Source organism: Patella vulgata, chromosome 3, assembly GCF_932274485.2.
Source record: "Patella vulgata chromosome 3, xgPatVulg1.2, whole genome shotgun sequence".
NCBI classification, from domain to species: Eukaryota; Metazoa; Mollusca; class Gastropoda; family Patellidae; genus Patella; species Patella vulgata.
Genome location: NC_065881.2, coordinates 38757967 through 38773840, shown reverse-complemented (window position 1 = coordinate 38773840; position 15874 = coordinate 38757967). Strand labels below are relative to the sequence as shown.

Genomic DNA, 15874 nt, shown 5'->3' with positions numbered 1-15874 from the left:
AATTTTTTTTGTAAAAGTTCTCTCTTCATGGGCCATATCTATGCTTTTAAAATTAATCCTAATTCGTCTTCACGATTCATGTTTGTTTATATCTTTGCAAGAATTATGGGATTTATTGTGGGAAGGGGCGCAACTCTTAGTTGACTTTGGCTAAAGAGACTGGATAATCAACCACATTAAAAACCAAACTCCCGGTTACGCATGGGTTTTCTCCCACTAGATAATCCGGTCTTTTACATTATCCAAGGGAGGTAACTCCTCTTAAAACCAGATGTTTACGCCCATGAAATTAATTTAAGAATGTCATTTCAAAAAATCCATTTGATTGCATGCCAGTTCAATATCTAACACTCAATTTTTTTTTGTAAAAGTTCTCTCTTCATGGACCATATCTATGCTTTTAAAATTAATCCTAATTCGTCGTCACGATTCAGGTTTGTTTATATCAATGCAAGAATTATGGGATTTATTGTGGGAAGGGGTGCAACTCTTAGTTGACTTTGGCTAAATCGGCCGTGGTTTCGCCTATTCTTTACCTATTTTAAAACAATTCACATTTTTGGAAACCCTGAATCTTTTCCGAGACAATGGCTATCTCACATTTTTTAATTTCGAACATTTATCTATGGCTTTTGTCGTTCGAAATTTGAAAATTCAAATTTTTACAAAAAACTGTTTTATTTATGAATATTTTTTAGTCGTGTTTTACACAAAATTAACGAGTCATCTGACTTGGGCAAAAATGTGATATTTTTTTGTCTCAGTAATTTTCCTTGGCCGCCATTGGCTAATTCAGTTTTTCAGTCCTAGATTAATTATTTATTGCTCGATTTGTATAAAACAAAGTTCATATACTCCGTTGTCTCAATTGTCATTTTTTTGTTACCAATAGAGATATCTGTCGGCACCGGAAGTGGTTTATTTTTACCAAAAACTACAATTTTGACAGTTAGGTACCATTTTTCGAAAGCAAATATTATTTTTTTTAAAAATTGATATAACTAAAAGAGTGTGCCCTTTAAAGACGCACAAAATGTTGGGATCGATTTTTTTAATTTCGATTTCATTTTCGAGCAAATTCGATTAAGAGGTGAAAAAAGGTGTAAAATTGACCTATTTACAACCCATTCAGGCTTTTCAGATTTTAAAATATTTCTACATAACTTTTATAAACTTGTAGCTATAAACCATACGAAGAAATTGTATGTTAAAATTAGTTTGTAATATAAGCAGTTACCTAGAAATGGGCAATTTTGCATAAGTCACTGTTTTCGTTATTTTGCCTGTAAAATAGTCAATTATTATTAGATTTTCACAAAAATGACACCATTTGATTCAAAAAGCAAGTATGCGTCGTATCAAATTGATTACAATTTAAAATTGACACCGGAAGTGACGCCATTTTGTCAAAAAATGCATTTTTAACTTTTAAAATCAATATTTTTTTCAACCAAGAATTCTTTAATATGTATTAATAATTTTAACCTTTGGTTTATATTCACATATTAATAAAATTCATAAGGTCATATAGATTTCACAAAATTGTTTCTAACTTGTTCAGTTGCGGAGAAATAGGCGATTTTCAACAGGTCACTTTTCAAGGTTTTTGGTCCATAAATTTTGTCAATATTATTCGATTTTCATAAAATTTTCACTGTGTGATACCTAATGCCATTTACAATTTCATACAAGTAATTTAAGATTTTCATTATCGCCGGAAGTAACGTCATTTCGGCAAAAACTGTATTTTTAGCCTTCAAAACAGATATTTTATTCAAATGAGTCTGATTTGTAATGTTTTTAAAATTATGATATTTGATTCCAATCAACAAATAGATTGAACCCATACGATCATACAGATACCAGAAAATGATTTCTAAATTGTACGGTTGCAGAGAAATAGACGGTTTTCTACAAGTCACTTTTCAAGGTTTTTGGTCTATAAAAGTGGCAATTATTATTCGATTTACATAAAAATTTTCACCATGTGATGCCTTATGCCATTTCTGATTTCATAAAACTAATTGAACATTTTCATTATCACCGGAAGTACTGTACACTTACATGTAACAAATGTATAAAATGAATTGATATTGATGGATTTGGTTGATTCGGCGTCCATTTTATATGATGTGTGCAATGCTTGTGTGGAAACCTGTTTAATGGTTTCATTGGTACCGGAAGTGACATATGTTTAGGGTAACGTGGCACCGGTGAAACCGTAATCATAAAAATATTCAATATTAAAAAAAAGGGAAAAAAACCCAGTAAAAATCGGTGCTCTTGCAAAAATCGTGATTTCACCGTCGGGTGTGACCGGATCAAAACACCTAAAGTATCGTTTGGTAGCTCGATGAATGGGCTATTGTATGACACACTTTCTGTCTGATTCCTGAAAGCCGGTTCAGTGCTGCTTGCAGGTCTAGTTATTATTCTTTTTTTTTATTGGGGGAAGCTAGATCTCAGCAACTATAAGAGATAGAGGTCTGAAATTTGGTTTTCTCCCGTGAAAATGGGTGGTGGTTAGTGCATAAAGGTAAAATGAAATTTGTGTGGATAGCGGAAATGCGTCAAATCTTTAACGTGCACAAAAATTAGCCATTATTCTCTTAATTCTCAATGGATTCTTCAGATATTTACATTTTTGGATAGCTGGAGACATTTCTGAGCAGATAGCAGTTCAAAACTGTGGAAATGTCGCTCTAATTTTTTTGGTGAAAAATGGAAAATTTTCAAAATTTTCTAATTTTTTTATTTTTGTGAATTTTTAAATTTCAATTATATTTTTGGATAGCTGACATCAATCCGATTTCTATCCAGATGATTACCGGTATAAGATAATTTTGACAAAGAAGCAACAATATTAATTCAAAGACTAATTATTGCACACAGCTATCAACTATTTCTGTTACAGGGTCACTATACCCATATTTTGGATAGAAGAAAACACTCATAGTTGAAATAATTTTAGTTCAAATATCATCACTGATAAAAGCACTCTTGAATTGGCTCTATACGTTGACAAAACGTACAGATTGTATCCCCTCTTATGTTTCGCTTAACAATGAAAGGTGCCGTGTTCAATTTTCGATCCCTTTGTTCTGCTACTCCTGAAATTTGGAACTTTTGTACAATGGTTTTATATATAACACTACTGATAGGCCTCTCTGTAGAAGAAGTTCCCAAAAAATATTATGTTGACTTTTCGAGAAATAGACCTCTAAAAATGCTACAAATCGGAAAAATACGACGTTTTCGATTTTCGATATCATTTTTCGGCTACCCATGACATTTCAAAAAATGATACAGTGGTTTCACACAACAGAGTACCCATTTATCTCTCGATTGAGAAAGTTTTAAAAAAATCGTTGGGGGCGTTTCCGAGAAACATGCGTCTAAAGTTGCTCGAAATCGCAAAATACCTTACTTTTGAAAGTCATATAACTTTTTTAGTTTTTGATAGAAACTTGTCGCTGAAGTACCATCTGATAGACAATTCAATTAGCTATTAAACGATATAATACTATTACTAATCAGCAAAAAAAAAATTGATACATCGCAATTTCCGCACGGGCAGCCATTTTTCAAAATTTTGTCAAAGTTCACATACATTTTGTGACTACTTCCGGGCTTTCAATTGTTTTCATTTATAGTTTAAGGACTGGATTAGAATTTCGACTTTATATTCCTATGGTTTCAGAAAAATCGTTGGAGCCGTTTTAAAAAAATAAGAACTCTACGATTTGGCCAAAATGCGAAAAAAAAGTGAAAAATAAAAGTTAACATTTCAGAAATTGTTTTATATCGTTGGAATCGGATCGACGCTAGCTATCTAAAAATGTAATCATATTTTAAAAATTCCAAAAAATAAAAATTTTACCAAAATTTAGAAAATTTTCCAATTTTCACCAAATAAATGAAAGCGACAAAGTTTCTAAATTCGTCGGTTTTGAACTGCTATCTGCCCAGGTATGTCACCAGCTATCCAAAAATGTAAATAACAGAAATATCGGTTGAGAATTCCCTCAGTTATGACCAGTTTTCGTTTTTCGTATTTAACGTCACTTCCGGTATGCGAACAAAGCAGTAGCTGCACACCACTTTTCCAACAGAAAATCAAATTTCAAACCTCTATCTCTTATAGTTGCTGAGATCTACCTTCCCCCAATAAAAAAAGAACTAGACTTGCCTCCAAGACTGAAGGCTTTCACCGTGCCAAGGCGTCACACGATAGCCAAATGCATGACAAAAGACTATCCCCACCTCTCACCCCCTAAACAAACACACACTCCCCCACCCCCCAAATAAAAACACACATTTGCATAACTCAGATATTGACATGTTCTTTGCATGCGCATTACGATAGAAGTGAATCGAAAAATAAAGTTGATCTACGCGAAATGGAAAAAGAACAGTTTCGCGAAATGGACGAAAAGCAATGTCGCAATAGATATTAATATCAAAGTAAAATGACATGGGATTTAACGCCATTCTGCTCGGAAAGGAACATGAGGAATGTTTCGAACGTACAGCGGCGCTAGCCTACTCTTATATACAATTCCAACTGCCAAGGGATCTTTTACAGTCACACCAATGTGTATGCGGGACTTCGGAATCGCGTTCATGTCAGCTACTCAAATATGTAACTGGTTCAAAAATTAAATATCGCCAATTTTCTGGTTTCGTGCACGTTAAAGATTTGACGTCACTAACATGTAAAAGTTTACTATTAATTACAGACAGAGTCCAGGATCAAACAACTGAAGCAGTCAAGAGCCAGGATGTTCGCGACTACTTTGTTTTTTTATATTTACTGATACTATCATATTTCATTATTTGTTAGCGTAGAACATTGTCATATATATATATACTAGCAGGATACCCGACTTCGCTCGGGGGTCATAACTCCGAAACTGGAATTGGTAGAGTAACGCCACCTGGCCTATGTTACTCCCCAGTCCGAGCTACCCCTATACCCCAAATTTCAGACTCGGGGCAGACCTAGTGTAGCCGCCAACCCCGAACAGACCGGTTTCGCTCGGGGGTCATAACTCCGAAACCGGAAGTGGTAGACTAACGCCACCTGGCCTATGTTACCCCCCGGTCCGAGCTACCCCTATACCCGAAATTTCAGACTCAGGGTAGAACTAGTGTAGCCGCCAACCCCGAACAGAAAGATTCGCTCGGCGGTCATAACTTCGAAACTGGAAGCGGTAGACTAACGCCACCTGGCCTATGTTACTCCCCGGTCCGAGCTACCCCTATACCCAAAATTTCAGATTCGGGGCAGACCTAGTGTAGCCGCCAACCCCGAACAGACCGGCTTCGCTCGGGTGTCATAACTCCGAAACCGGAAGTGGTAGACTAACGCCACCTTGCCTATGTTACTCCCCAGTCCGAGCTACCCCTATACCCCAAATTTCAGACTCGGGGCAGACCTAGTGTAGCCGCCAACCCCGAACAGACCGGCTTCGCTCGGGGGGTCATAACTCCGAAACCGGAAGTGGTAGACTAACGCCACCTGGCCTATGCTACTCCTCGGTCCGAGCTTACCCTATACCCCAAATTTCAGACTCTGGGCAGACCTAGTGTAGCCGCCAACCCCGAACAGACAGACAGACAGATACCCGGCTTCGCTCGGGGGTCATAACTCCGAAACCGGAAGTGGTAGAATAACGCAACCTGGCCTATGTTACTCCCCGGTCCGAGCTACCCCTATACCCCAAATTTCAGACTCGGGGCAGACCTAATGTAGCCGCCAACCCCGAACAGACCGACTTCGCTCGGGGGTCATAACTCCGAAACCGGAAGTTGTAGACTAACGCCACCTGGCCTATGTTATTCCCCGGTCCGAGCTACCCCTATACATCAAATTCCAGACTCGGGCCAGACCTAATGTAGCCGCCAACCCCGAACAGACCGGCTTCGCTCGGGGGTCATAACTCCGAAACCGGAAGTTGTAGACTAACGCCACTTGGCCTATGTTATTCCCCGGTCCGAGCTACCCCTATACATCAAATTCCAGACTCGGGGCAGACCTAGTGTAGCCGCCAACCCCGAACAGACAGACAGACAGACAGACAAACGACAGTCACAAATATATATATAGATAGATTAAACATGTATTATATGTCTTATTATAAAAGTCTATAGCGTTATGTTCTTTCGTAATCATTTGTTTAGGGGGGTTGGATGTCTGAATGGTTAGCACGTGCGTGCTGTAGCATAAATTCTGTCATTGAGTCTACTGGTGTGGTTTCGAATCCCCAGTTGTACGTGACAAGGAGTAGGGTCGCCTGTCCAACCTCGTGGGTTTTCTCCGGGTCCTCCGGTTTCCTCCCACTGCTAAAGACCCCTACGCGCAAGTGAATTATTGAAATAAAATTGAACCATATGTTAGTCCCGAAATGACCTAGTTTGTGTCGAGTGGACGTTAAACCCCATCTCTCTCTCTCTCTCTATCTCTCTCTCTTTAAGTACCTTAATTGTTCGTACCTTTCTAACCATGGTAATTATATAACTGTTAAATCAAACAATGGATAACTCCTACCTCTTAAATGATTTATATAATTAGTAAATAATCATTATTATCTAATGATTGTTGTTTTGTGACATATATAGTATAATCAATATATACATTGTACTTTTATAATCAATATGATACTGTGCATTAGTCGTGTTTATGTTCTTATGATTTGAATTTCTTCATGCAATATTTGTAAATCGCCAGTAGGAATAACTGTCTCCTATATATATATACGTTATGCTGGCTGTAAATTACACGGTAGGTTAGCCTTTGGGACTGATTGTAAATCCCCAGTAGGAATAAATATTTCTTATATAGGTACATTATGCTGGCTGGAATTTGCACGGTAGGCTATAGCCTTTGGGACTGCGCTGTATCATACAGTCTGTCATTGAGTCAACTGGCTGGGTTTCGATTCCCCGATTGAACGTGACAAGGAGTATGTCGCCTGTCCAACCTCGTGGGTTTTCTCCTGGTCCTCCAGTTTCCTCCAACTGCTAAAGACCCCTACGCGCAAGCGATTTATTGAAATAACAAAATTAAACCATATGTTAGTCCAGAAATGACCTAGTTTGTGTCGAGTGGACGTTAAACCCCATCTCTCTCTCTTTTCATTCAAATATATATCAATTAGGCTTTCTATAGAAGGAGTTCCCCCCAAAATATTAGATTGCCTTTTTGAGAAATAGGACCTCTAAACATGCTCGTACAGCGGCGCTAGTCTTCTTTTATACAGAATTCCAACCGCCAAGGGATCTTTTACGGTCACACCAATGTGTACACGAAACTTTGGAATCGCGTTCATGTCAGCTACTCAAATATGTAACTGGTTCAAAAATTGATTGAATATTCAATGAAATATCGCCAGTTTTCTGGTTTCGTGCACCTTAAAGATTTGACGTCACTAATAATAAAAATTTAATATTAATTACTGATAGAGTCCATGCTCAAACAACGTCATGCCTTTTATCACAGGTGCAATATGCGATACCACTGTACGATACTACTGCAAACGCTAAATAAATTGGACTGTCTTATAAACAGCGCGAGCCGTCGATTTCTGTCCAGGTGATTACCGGTATAAGATAATTTTGACACAGAAGCAACAATATTAATTCAAAGGCTAATTATTACACACAGCAATCAACTATTTCTGTTACAGGGTCACTAAACCCATATTTTGGAAAGAAGAAAACACTCATAGTTGAAATAATTTCAGTTCAAATATCATCACTGATAAAAGCACTCTTGAATAGACTCTATACGTTGACAAAACGTACAGATTGTATCCCTCACTTATGTTTCGCTTAACAATGAAAGGTGCCGTGTTCAATTTTCGATCCCTTTGTTCTGCTACTCCTGAAATTTGGGACTATTGTACAATCGTTTTATGTATAGCACTACCGATAGGCCTCTCTGTGGAAGAAGTTCCAAAAAAGAATTATGTTGACTTTTCGAGAAATAGACCTCTAAAAATGCTCCAAATCGTAAAAATACGACGTTTTCGATTTTCGATCTCTTTGTTCGGCTACCCCTGACATTTCAAAAAATGATACAGTGGTTTCACAAAACAGAGTACCCATTAGCCTCTCGATTGAGAAAGTTTTTAAAAAATCGTTGGGAGACTTTTCGAGAAACATGCGTACAAAGTTGCTCGAAATCGTAAAAAATGTTACTTTTCAAAGTCACATAACTTTTTAAATTTTTGATAGAAAATTGGCTATTACACCATATAAAACTTTAACTAATCGACAAGAACACAATTAATATATCGCATTTTCCGCACAGACACCCATTTTTCACAATTTTGTCAAAGTTTGGATACCTTTCTTGACCACTTCCGGTAATTGTAGGATTTTCATTTATAGTTCAAGGACTGGTTTGGTCCTTCGACTTCATATATCTGAAGTTTCAGAAAAATCGTTGGAGCCGTTTTAAAAAAAATAAGAACTCTACGATTTGACCAAAATGCGAAAAAAAGTGAAAAATCAAAGTTAACATTCCAGAACAAAACTTATATTGTTGGAATCGGATTGATGTCAGCTATCCAAAAATATAACTGAAATTTCAAAATTCCAAAAAATAAAAATTTTAGAAAATTTTGAAAGTTTTCCATTATTTACCAAAAAAATGAGAGCGACAAAGTTTCAAAATTCCACAGTTTTGAACTGCTATTTGCTCAGAAATGTCTCCAGCTATCCAAAAATATAAATATCTAAAGAATCCATTGCTGAGATCTAGCTTCCCCCAATTAAAAAAAATAATAATCTTAGTAATAACAATAGTCTTTCACCGAAGGTGAAAGCCTAATTAATCTTAGTAATAACTGCAAAGCAGTAATGACGGGTTTCACCGGTGTCACGTTACCCTAAACATATGTCACTTCTGGTACTAATGAAATCATTAAACAAGTTTTCACATAAGCATTACACACATCAAATAAAATGGACGCCGAATCAACCAAATGCAGCAATATCAATTCATTTTATACATTTTTTACATGCAAGTGTACAGTACTTCCGGTGATAATGAAACTGTTCAATTAGTTTTATGAAATCAGAAATGGCATAAGGCATCACATGGTGAAAATTTTATGTAAATCGAATAATAATTGCCACTTTTATAGACCAAAAACCTTGAAAAGTGACTTGTAGAAAACCGTCTATTTCTCTGCAACCGTACAAGTTAGAAACCATTTTCTGGTATCTGTATGATTGTATGGGTTCAATCTATTTGCTGATTGGAATCAAATATCATAATTTTAAAAATATTACAAATCAGACTCATTTGAATAAAATATCTGTTTTGAAGGCTAAAAATACAGTTTTTGCCAAAATGACGTTACTTCCGGTGATAATGAAAATCTTAAGTTACTTGTATGAAATCGTAAATGGCATTAGGTACTTTTATGACACTTTTATGGACCAAAAACCTTGAGAAGTGACCTGTTGAAAATCGCCTATGTCTCCGCAACTGAACAAGTTAGAAACCATTTTGTGATATCTATATGATCCTATGTGTTCATTCTATTAGTTGATTGGAATCAACTATCCAAATATTAAACAAATAACAAATACGACTCATCTGAATAAATTATTTGTTTCGAAAGCTGTAAATATAGTTTTTGCCCAAATTACGTCATTTCCGATGATATTGAAAATGTTAAATTGGTTTGACCTAGTCACAATTGACATTACGCATCAAATGGTATCAATTTTATGATAATCCAATAATAATTGACTCTTTTACGGGCAAAATAGTGTAAAAAGTGACACTTGCAAAATTGACCATTTCTCGGCAACTGCTCATATTACAAACTAATTTTGAGATAGATTCTCTTCGTATGAATTAATGCTACAAGTTTATGAAAGTCACAAAGAAATATTTTAAAATATGAAACGCCTGAATGGGTTGTAAATAGCTCAATTTTACACCGTTTTTCACCTTTAAATCGAAATGGCGCAAAAATGAAATCGAAATTAAAAAAACTGCTTCCGACTTTTTTGCGCCTTTACATGGCGCAACGTCTTACTTTTTACTTATTTTAAAAAAATAATATTTGCTTTCGAAAAGACGTACCTAACCGCCAAAATTGTAGTTTTGGTCAAAATTACGTCATTTCCGCTGCTGACAGAAAACTTTATCAGTAATAAAAAGGTTGAGACTTTGCATCATTGAGCATATGAACTTTGTTTTATACAAATCAAGCCATAAATAATTAACCCAGAACCCATAAACTGAATTAGCCAATAGCGGCCAAGGTGAATTATCGATACAAATTTTTTTCATATTTTTGCTCAAATCACATGACCCTTTAATTATAGGTAAAGCGCCATAAAAAAATATTCATAAATAAAAAAGTTTTTTGTCAAAATTTAAATTTTCAAAATTTGGCGCTCATATCTTCGAAGATTAATCGAAAATCAAAAATCTAAACAATCGTAGCTATTTGCCGTGTCTCGGGCTATGTCAAAATGTATCAAATGTTAAAATCCGACAATTATTGTTAATATTACGGCAATATTTCAAAAAACGACAACTTCGGTGATTTCGGACATTTCGCATTGTCACAGAAAGTTCGAAATAGCTTTAATCTCTAAGTCACACCCACTTTCCCAGTAAAACCGAAGACATCGAGTTGATCCGACAAATAGTTTCTGAGATATGCTCAAGTTGAAAAAATAATAATAATAAGAAGAAGAAGAATAAACCCTAATTATGTTTGTCCTGTGCAGGCAAATGATTAAAGATACATTATGGAAGATTAGATAAAGATCTGGCAGTTCTCGTTATAATAGTTAAAAACTAGATGATGTAAAGGGAATATGCTGAAAATTTCTGTCAAATTGCTTCACTCTAAGCCGAGAAACCCTTATTTTAAAATCTTTGTAGTCTCGATTGTCATTGTTAGCGCTGTTACGATAATTAACAAAGTCTCGATTATCCAATTTTGCGTTTAATCATCAACGAACGTTGAACAGCAGATCGATTTAAATCCCCTTGTACAAACATGAATATAATATTTTGTTTTGGGCGTCAATTCTGATGTTTTTATAACAATTACATTGGAATATATGGAAAAGGGCTGACAGAAACATAACAAGATTTTGTAAATGAATTATAAGGGGTGTGTTCCCACTTAGCCGGCAGACTGTTAATCCTTTGATTGATCTTAAAACTATAGTCTGTTTAAAAGTAGTCACTCAAGAACTGTTCACTAGTGTTCAGCGTTAATAAGCTCTAAATCCCTCTAAGTTGAATAAAATGACAGCATGCCATCCTAATATTTACAAGTTCATTAACTTAATAAAACATGAACAATCCTATGTCGAAATCACCATTTCACAGATATTATTTGGTGGTACCAAAAGGCCTCGAGTTAAGAAATATCGACAACTTGATACAAGAATTGAACATTTGAAAACACAGTTATTAAATGGCTCTTTAAGTGTAAATCGGTATGGAACAAATATTTCCTATTTAGTGGGGCTGTTAAATTATTGTTATGTTGTAAGGCATTTATTTATAAATTATATAATGCTATTTAATAAAAGTTAAATGTGTAAATTGTAATGCATTTTTATATGTGTAAATCATTTAATGTTATTTAATAAATATTAAATTTGTTAAAATCAATATATTTTTATATGTGTAAACTATTTAATGTTATTTAATAAAAGTTTTAGTCTTAAGAAAGATATGGACTATAGTTTATAACACCATTGTTCTAGGATTAGCTCTGGATTAGCGGCAAAATTTGACATCAAAGCCTGCCGGCTAAGTGGGAACACCCCTTATAAGGTTTGTGCAAATTATCAACCTATCAAATCATTAGAAACCAGATTAACAGTAAAACAAATATCAATCTAAACGTTTCTTTACAAACGTAACCAATATATTATATATTGAATATAATTTAAAATAAATCAAGAGTACTTACCGCTTTCATCGTTTTTCAACAATGCCATCCTTATCGTGCATCGGAATAACTCAATCCACATGTATATATCGCGACCAAGGTGAATATTTTGGATCTGTATTTCTCTTCGGTTAGTTTTAAAGCTACAGATGATTATTCCTTTGGGTCGAAACTGCAGCTGTATTGTCCCTTGCTCATTTTCAAACGAACCAATTTTAAATATATCAGAATAAGACCTCGGGACTATTTCTGGAGGAAAATTGGACAGTACAATATTTGCTGTCCAATAACTAGCTGCTGTGACAGGTTCAAGTCCTAACTCTATTCGATATTCCATGGACATTGGCTTCTTACACACACAAAAGGTGCCTGGTTTGGGAGTTTTTAGACCAAACTTATTGTTGTCCATGGTTCCATTTTTGCCCAAAACAAGAAATTTGTTATTACGACTAAACTCTGAAATATGACATATTAATATCATTCAATATTGTAAATGTTTGGTCTGTAAGCAATGATTGATTGATTCAGTTCCGTTCGGTATTTACAATGATATGAAAATTCCCCAACATTCAGCATCATCTTAAGGAGATATGAAATGAAATGAAATGAAATGGGGTTTAACGTCCTACTGTTCTGCTCCTATACTGGGCTAATGAAGACGGGCATACGCCATACAGTGTGCTATGAGGGAAATTTTGCCCGGACAGCGGGACTATCGCCTACTCTTATATCGAATTCCAACTTACTGCCAAGGGATCTTTTACGTGCATTCCAATGTTTACACGGGACCTCGGTTTTTCGTATCATCCAAAGGACTAGACAACTGTCCTTATCAGGCTCTCCGTCCTGCATCACTGGCAAGGGGAAACCACGTCGGAAAATCGGGTTGAACTTTCTCGGCCAATGCAGGGATCGAACACCCGACCTCCAGACTAGCGAGCCAGCGCCTTACCCACCTAGCCACCGTGGCTCCCAAAGGAGATATGAATAAGCCGGCGCCACCTATAAGTATAGGGTAAAAAATTTTGCCGGATCATCTTTTAAATCCGATTGAATCCAAGTTGGGGAATTAACTACTGTTGATATTTTGGTTTTATTTTCTTAGTTACATATTAAATAATCAATTTGCGTATATTTTAGCATTAATGCAGCCATGACAAATTAATTATTGTCCGAAAAAAGTAAATGACGATGAGCGGCTTTAATTTCAGTTTATTCTTATCATTTTGGAATTTGTTTGAAAGCGTCATAATCATTTAAAGTTTTTAGATTTACGGGCAAGATTTACATGTATAATAATATTATATTTCTAAAATCTCGCACCCTTATATTTTAGAATTAGTCCCCTTTATGCCCATAACACAAAACTTACCACCAGTTTGAAATTTTATACTTCCAAATCTAATATCAATGAAGACAAAGAGGTCAGTTAATTCGCCATCGGGTAATTCTATCCATTCTCGAATTTCATCTTTAACTCCCATTACAATTTTAAAATCATCGAAAAAATGCAGAAAACCTTCTCCAAATTCATAGTTAACCTGGATACTAAATTTCATAACCCAGCTAACTTGTTCATCTGAAAAATGGAAGGGGAGAATAATGATACCTTTTATAGGGAGAGAGAGAATTTTTTTTTGTTAATGTCCACTCGACCGACGTTAGGTCATTTAGGGATTAACATGTGGTTCAATTGTATTTCACTATCTCGTTTTGATTAGGGGTCTTTAGCACTAGCAGTGAGCAGAAACCTGAGGACCCGTAGGAAACCCACGAGGTTGAACGGGCGACCCTACTCGACTCCTTGTCACGTACAAGCGTTGAATCAAGTCCACACAACTTGACCTAATGATAGACCTTATGATCGAAAAGGCACGAAAGAAACTATGCGACAACCCGGCGCCCAAATCCCTTTTTTAAAGCGAGCTCTCGAGACACAGACAACATTAAATTAAAGTGTTCTTTCCTCACATACTGACCTATCAAAAAATAACAATACTTTATCCGTACCTTTCAAGTAGCCGACACCAACAAATGAATGGCCAGTTCCCTCAAAGGTAAAGTTAAGTGTATCTGTCGGTATGATCGGTGCCTTGGAACCAAATAGGTGTCCTGTTTGGTCTGACCATGTTGCAGTATCACCAGTTATATTAATATTACGACCATGGTTTTCGTGAAAATATTTGTTTTGTAAGCAATTCGATATTGCCATGTTTTCTCATCTGTAAATATACAGTTCAATAAAATTCCTCTTAAAAGGGCTAAACTTCTTTGTTTTAAGTAAAAAATAAAATAACGAATTGGGATGACCCAGCTGGTGTGTTCAATGAAATTATTTTTATAAATGGCAACACGAAGGGCGGTGTCGCTTTTTTCTAAAAAGTGAATATGTGTCGCATAACCGGTTCTGGCATGGGTATTTTAGCGCTCGAAGCAGGGGCGTGCTGGCAGGGAGTTTAGGAGGACGGTGTCCTCCCAGGCCCCCATTAAACAATAAGTCCACCCGTATAAGCGGGCCCCCCTGAGAGCTCTAATTTTCACGCGGAATCCCCTCAAAAAATTGAGAGTGCGCACGCGAAAATTCATACATACACAACGATTAGTAAAATATATTATGCTGACGTGCAAATGCCTGTCACCTTAAGGTGAAATGGTCTTTGATTAAAAATTTTGCCGACTACAGCTGTTATAGTCAAAATAGCAGCATAAATTTGGAAAATATGATACCTAGATTTCTCCCAGAACTGCTTTCAAATCGCGTTTCCCGTTGTCAAATTTCAAAAATTTTCTGGGGGGAGTACCCCCACAGATCCCCATACCAGCGTCGCGCCTTCGGCGACCGACGGGCCCCTTCGGGGCCAGCACGCCCCTGGCTCGAAGTGGCCATGTGCCAGATATCCACTTCTGGCCGAAACGGTTTTATGATGGTGGGCTTTAATCAAAAACAGACAGTGCATTTTGATTGGATGTAGGACATAAACACTTTGTCACATAAAGAAAACGCAAAAAAAAATCGAAAGTAAACAAAGCCTATCGGAAAAATTGGAGATTCACTTCTGGTTCTGAGCCCTCGACTTCACACAGCTAACCAATATTTTTTCCTGTACCTTTTTGTTCATTTCGTATTGCTATTATTGCTACTTAATTTAATTGCTTCGTTATATGGTTGCTTATTTTTCTTTTTAAATTATAAAGGAACGCAAAATGCAAATACTTCATATCAAAGTCTAAAATACGTACTTATTTTAAAACTCTGGAAAACCTGTTGCTAATTTACTTCCTTTTAAAAATAAAGACGTTTTTAAAATAGTGATATGTTACATTTTACACTATAGTTAAGATTAATGAGGTAGCAAACAGCCATATGTGCCCTAACTCTGACAGTTGTTCATTTTATTAGAGGATGGGGGTCGGGAACAACAAGACACGCCGGTCATTTTAATATCCCTGTCACTTACTTTGTGTTGTAAGAACGTCAACTTTATTATTTTACGTATATATATATATATATATATATATATATATATATACACCCGGCTTTCAGTACGTAAAATAATAAATTTATTTTTATTTTTAATATATATATACATATATTGAAGAAAAAATTAAAAATAAATGTACCTGTAGTTTTATCTGCTTTTTGGTTATGATCTAAACAGAGAGAATGGAGTTGGGTATTTCAGATCAACGAGAGCCGATATAGACTGTACATACAGCGCCCTCTATTTCTATTTATACAAATATGATCGGGTTTTCCCCGAAATTTCCCCATCAATCGGTGGGGTGATAGGGGACACTTTTGGTCTGCTTTATTGAATTAAAGTTTGTTGGGAGCCGGGAGTAGGGGGGGGGGGGGGGCTGCACGAAGCAAAAACGATCTGTGTCGTGTTGTAGTCTAGTATTGATGTCGAGGTTTTAGTAACTATAAC

General features: G+C 36.0%; 1 protein-coding gene across 1 annotated transcript in view; it reads right to left on the bottom strand.

The window, feature by feature from the left end:
• Nucleotides 1–15642, bottom strand: part of LOC126815126 (uncharacterized) — a 40975-nt gene extending 25333 nt beyond the window's left edge. The window contains exons 1-4 of the mRNA XM_050540667.2: nt 15567–15642; nt 13956–14167; nt 13318–13524; nt 11967–12401 (exon numbers count right to left, since the gene is read on the bottom strand). Of these exons, the coding sequence (XP_050396624.1) occupies nt 11967–12401; nt 13318–13524; nt 13956–14157 (844 nt within the window). The 5' untranslated portion in view covers nt 14158–14167; nt 15567–15642. The remainder of the gene's footprint in view (nt 1–11966; nt 12402–13317; nt 13525–13955; nt 14168–15566) is intronic.
• Nucleotides 15643–15874: the final 232 nt, after the last annotated feature.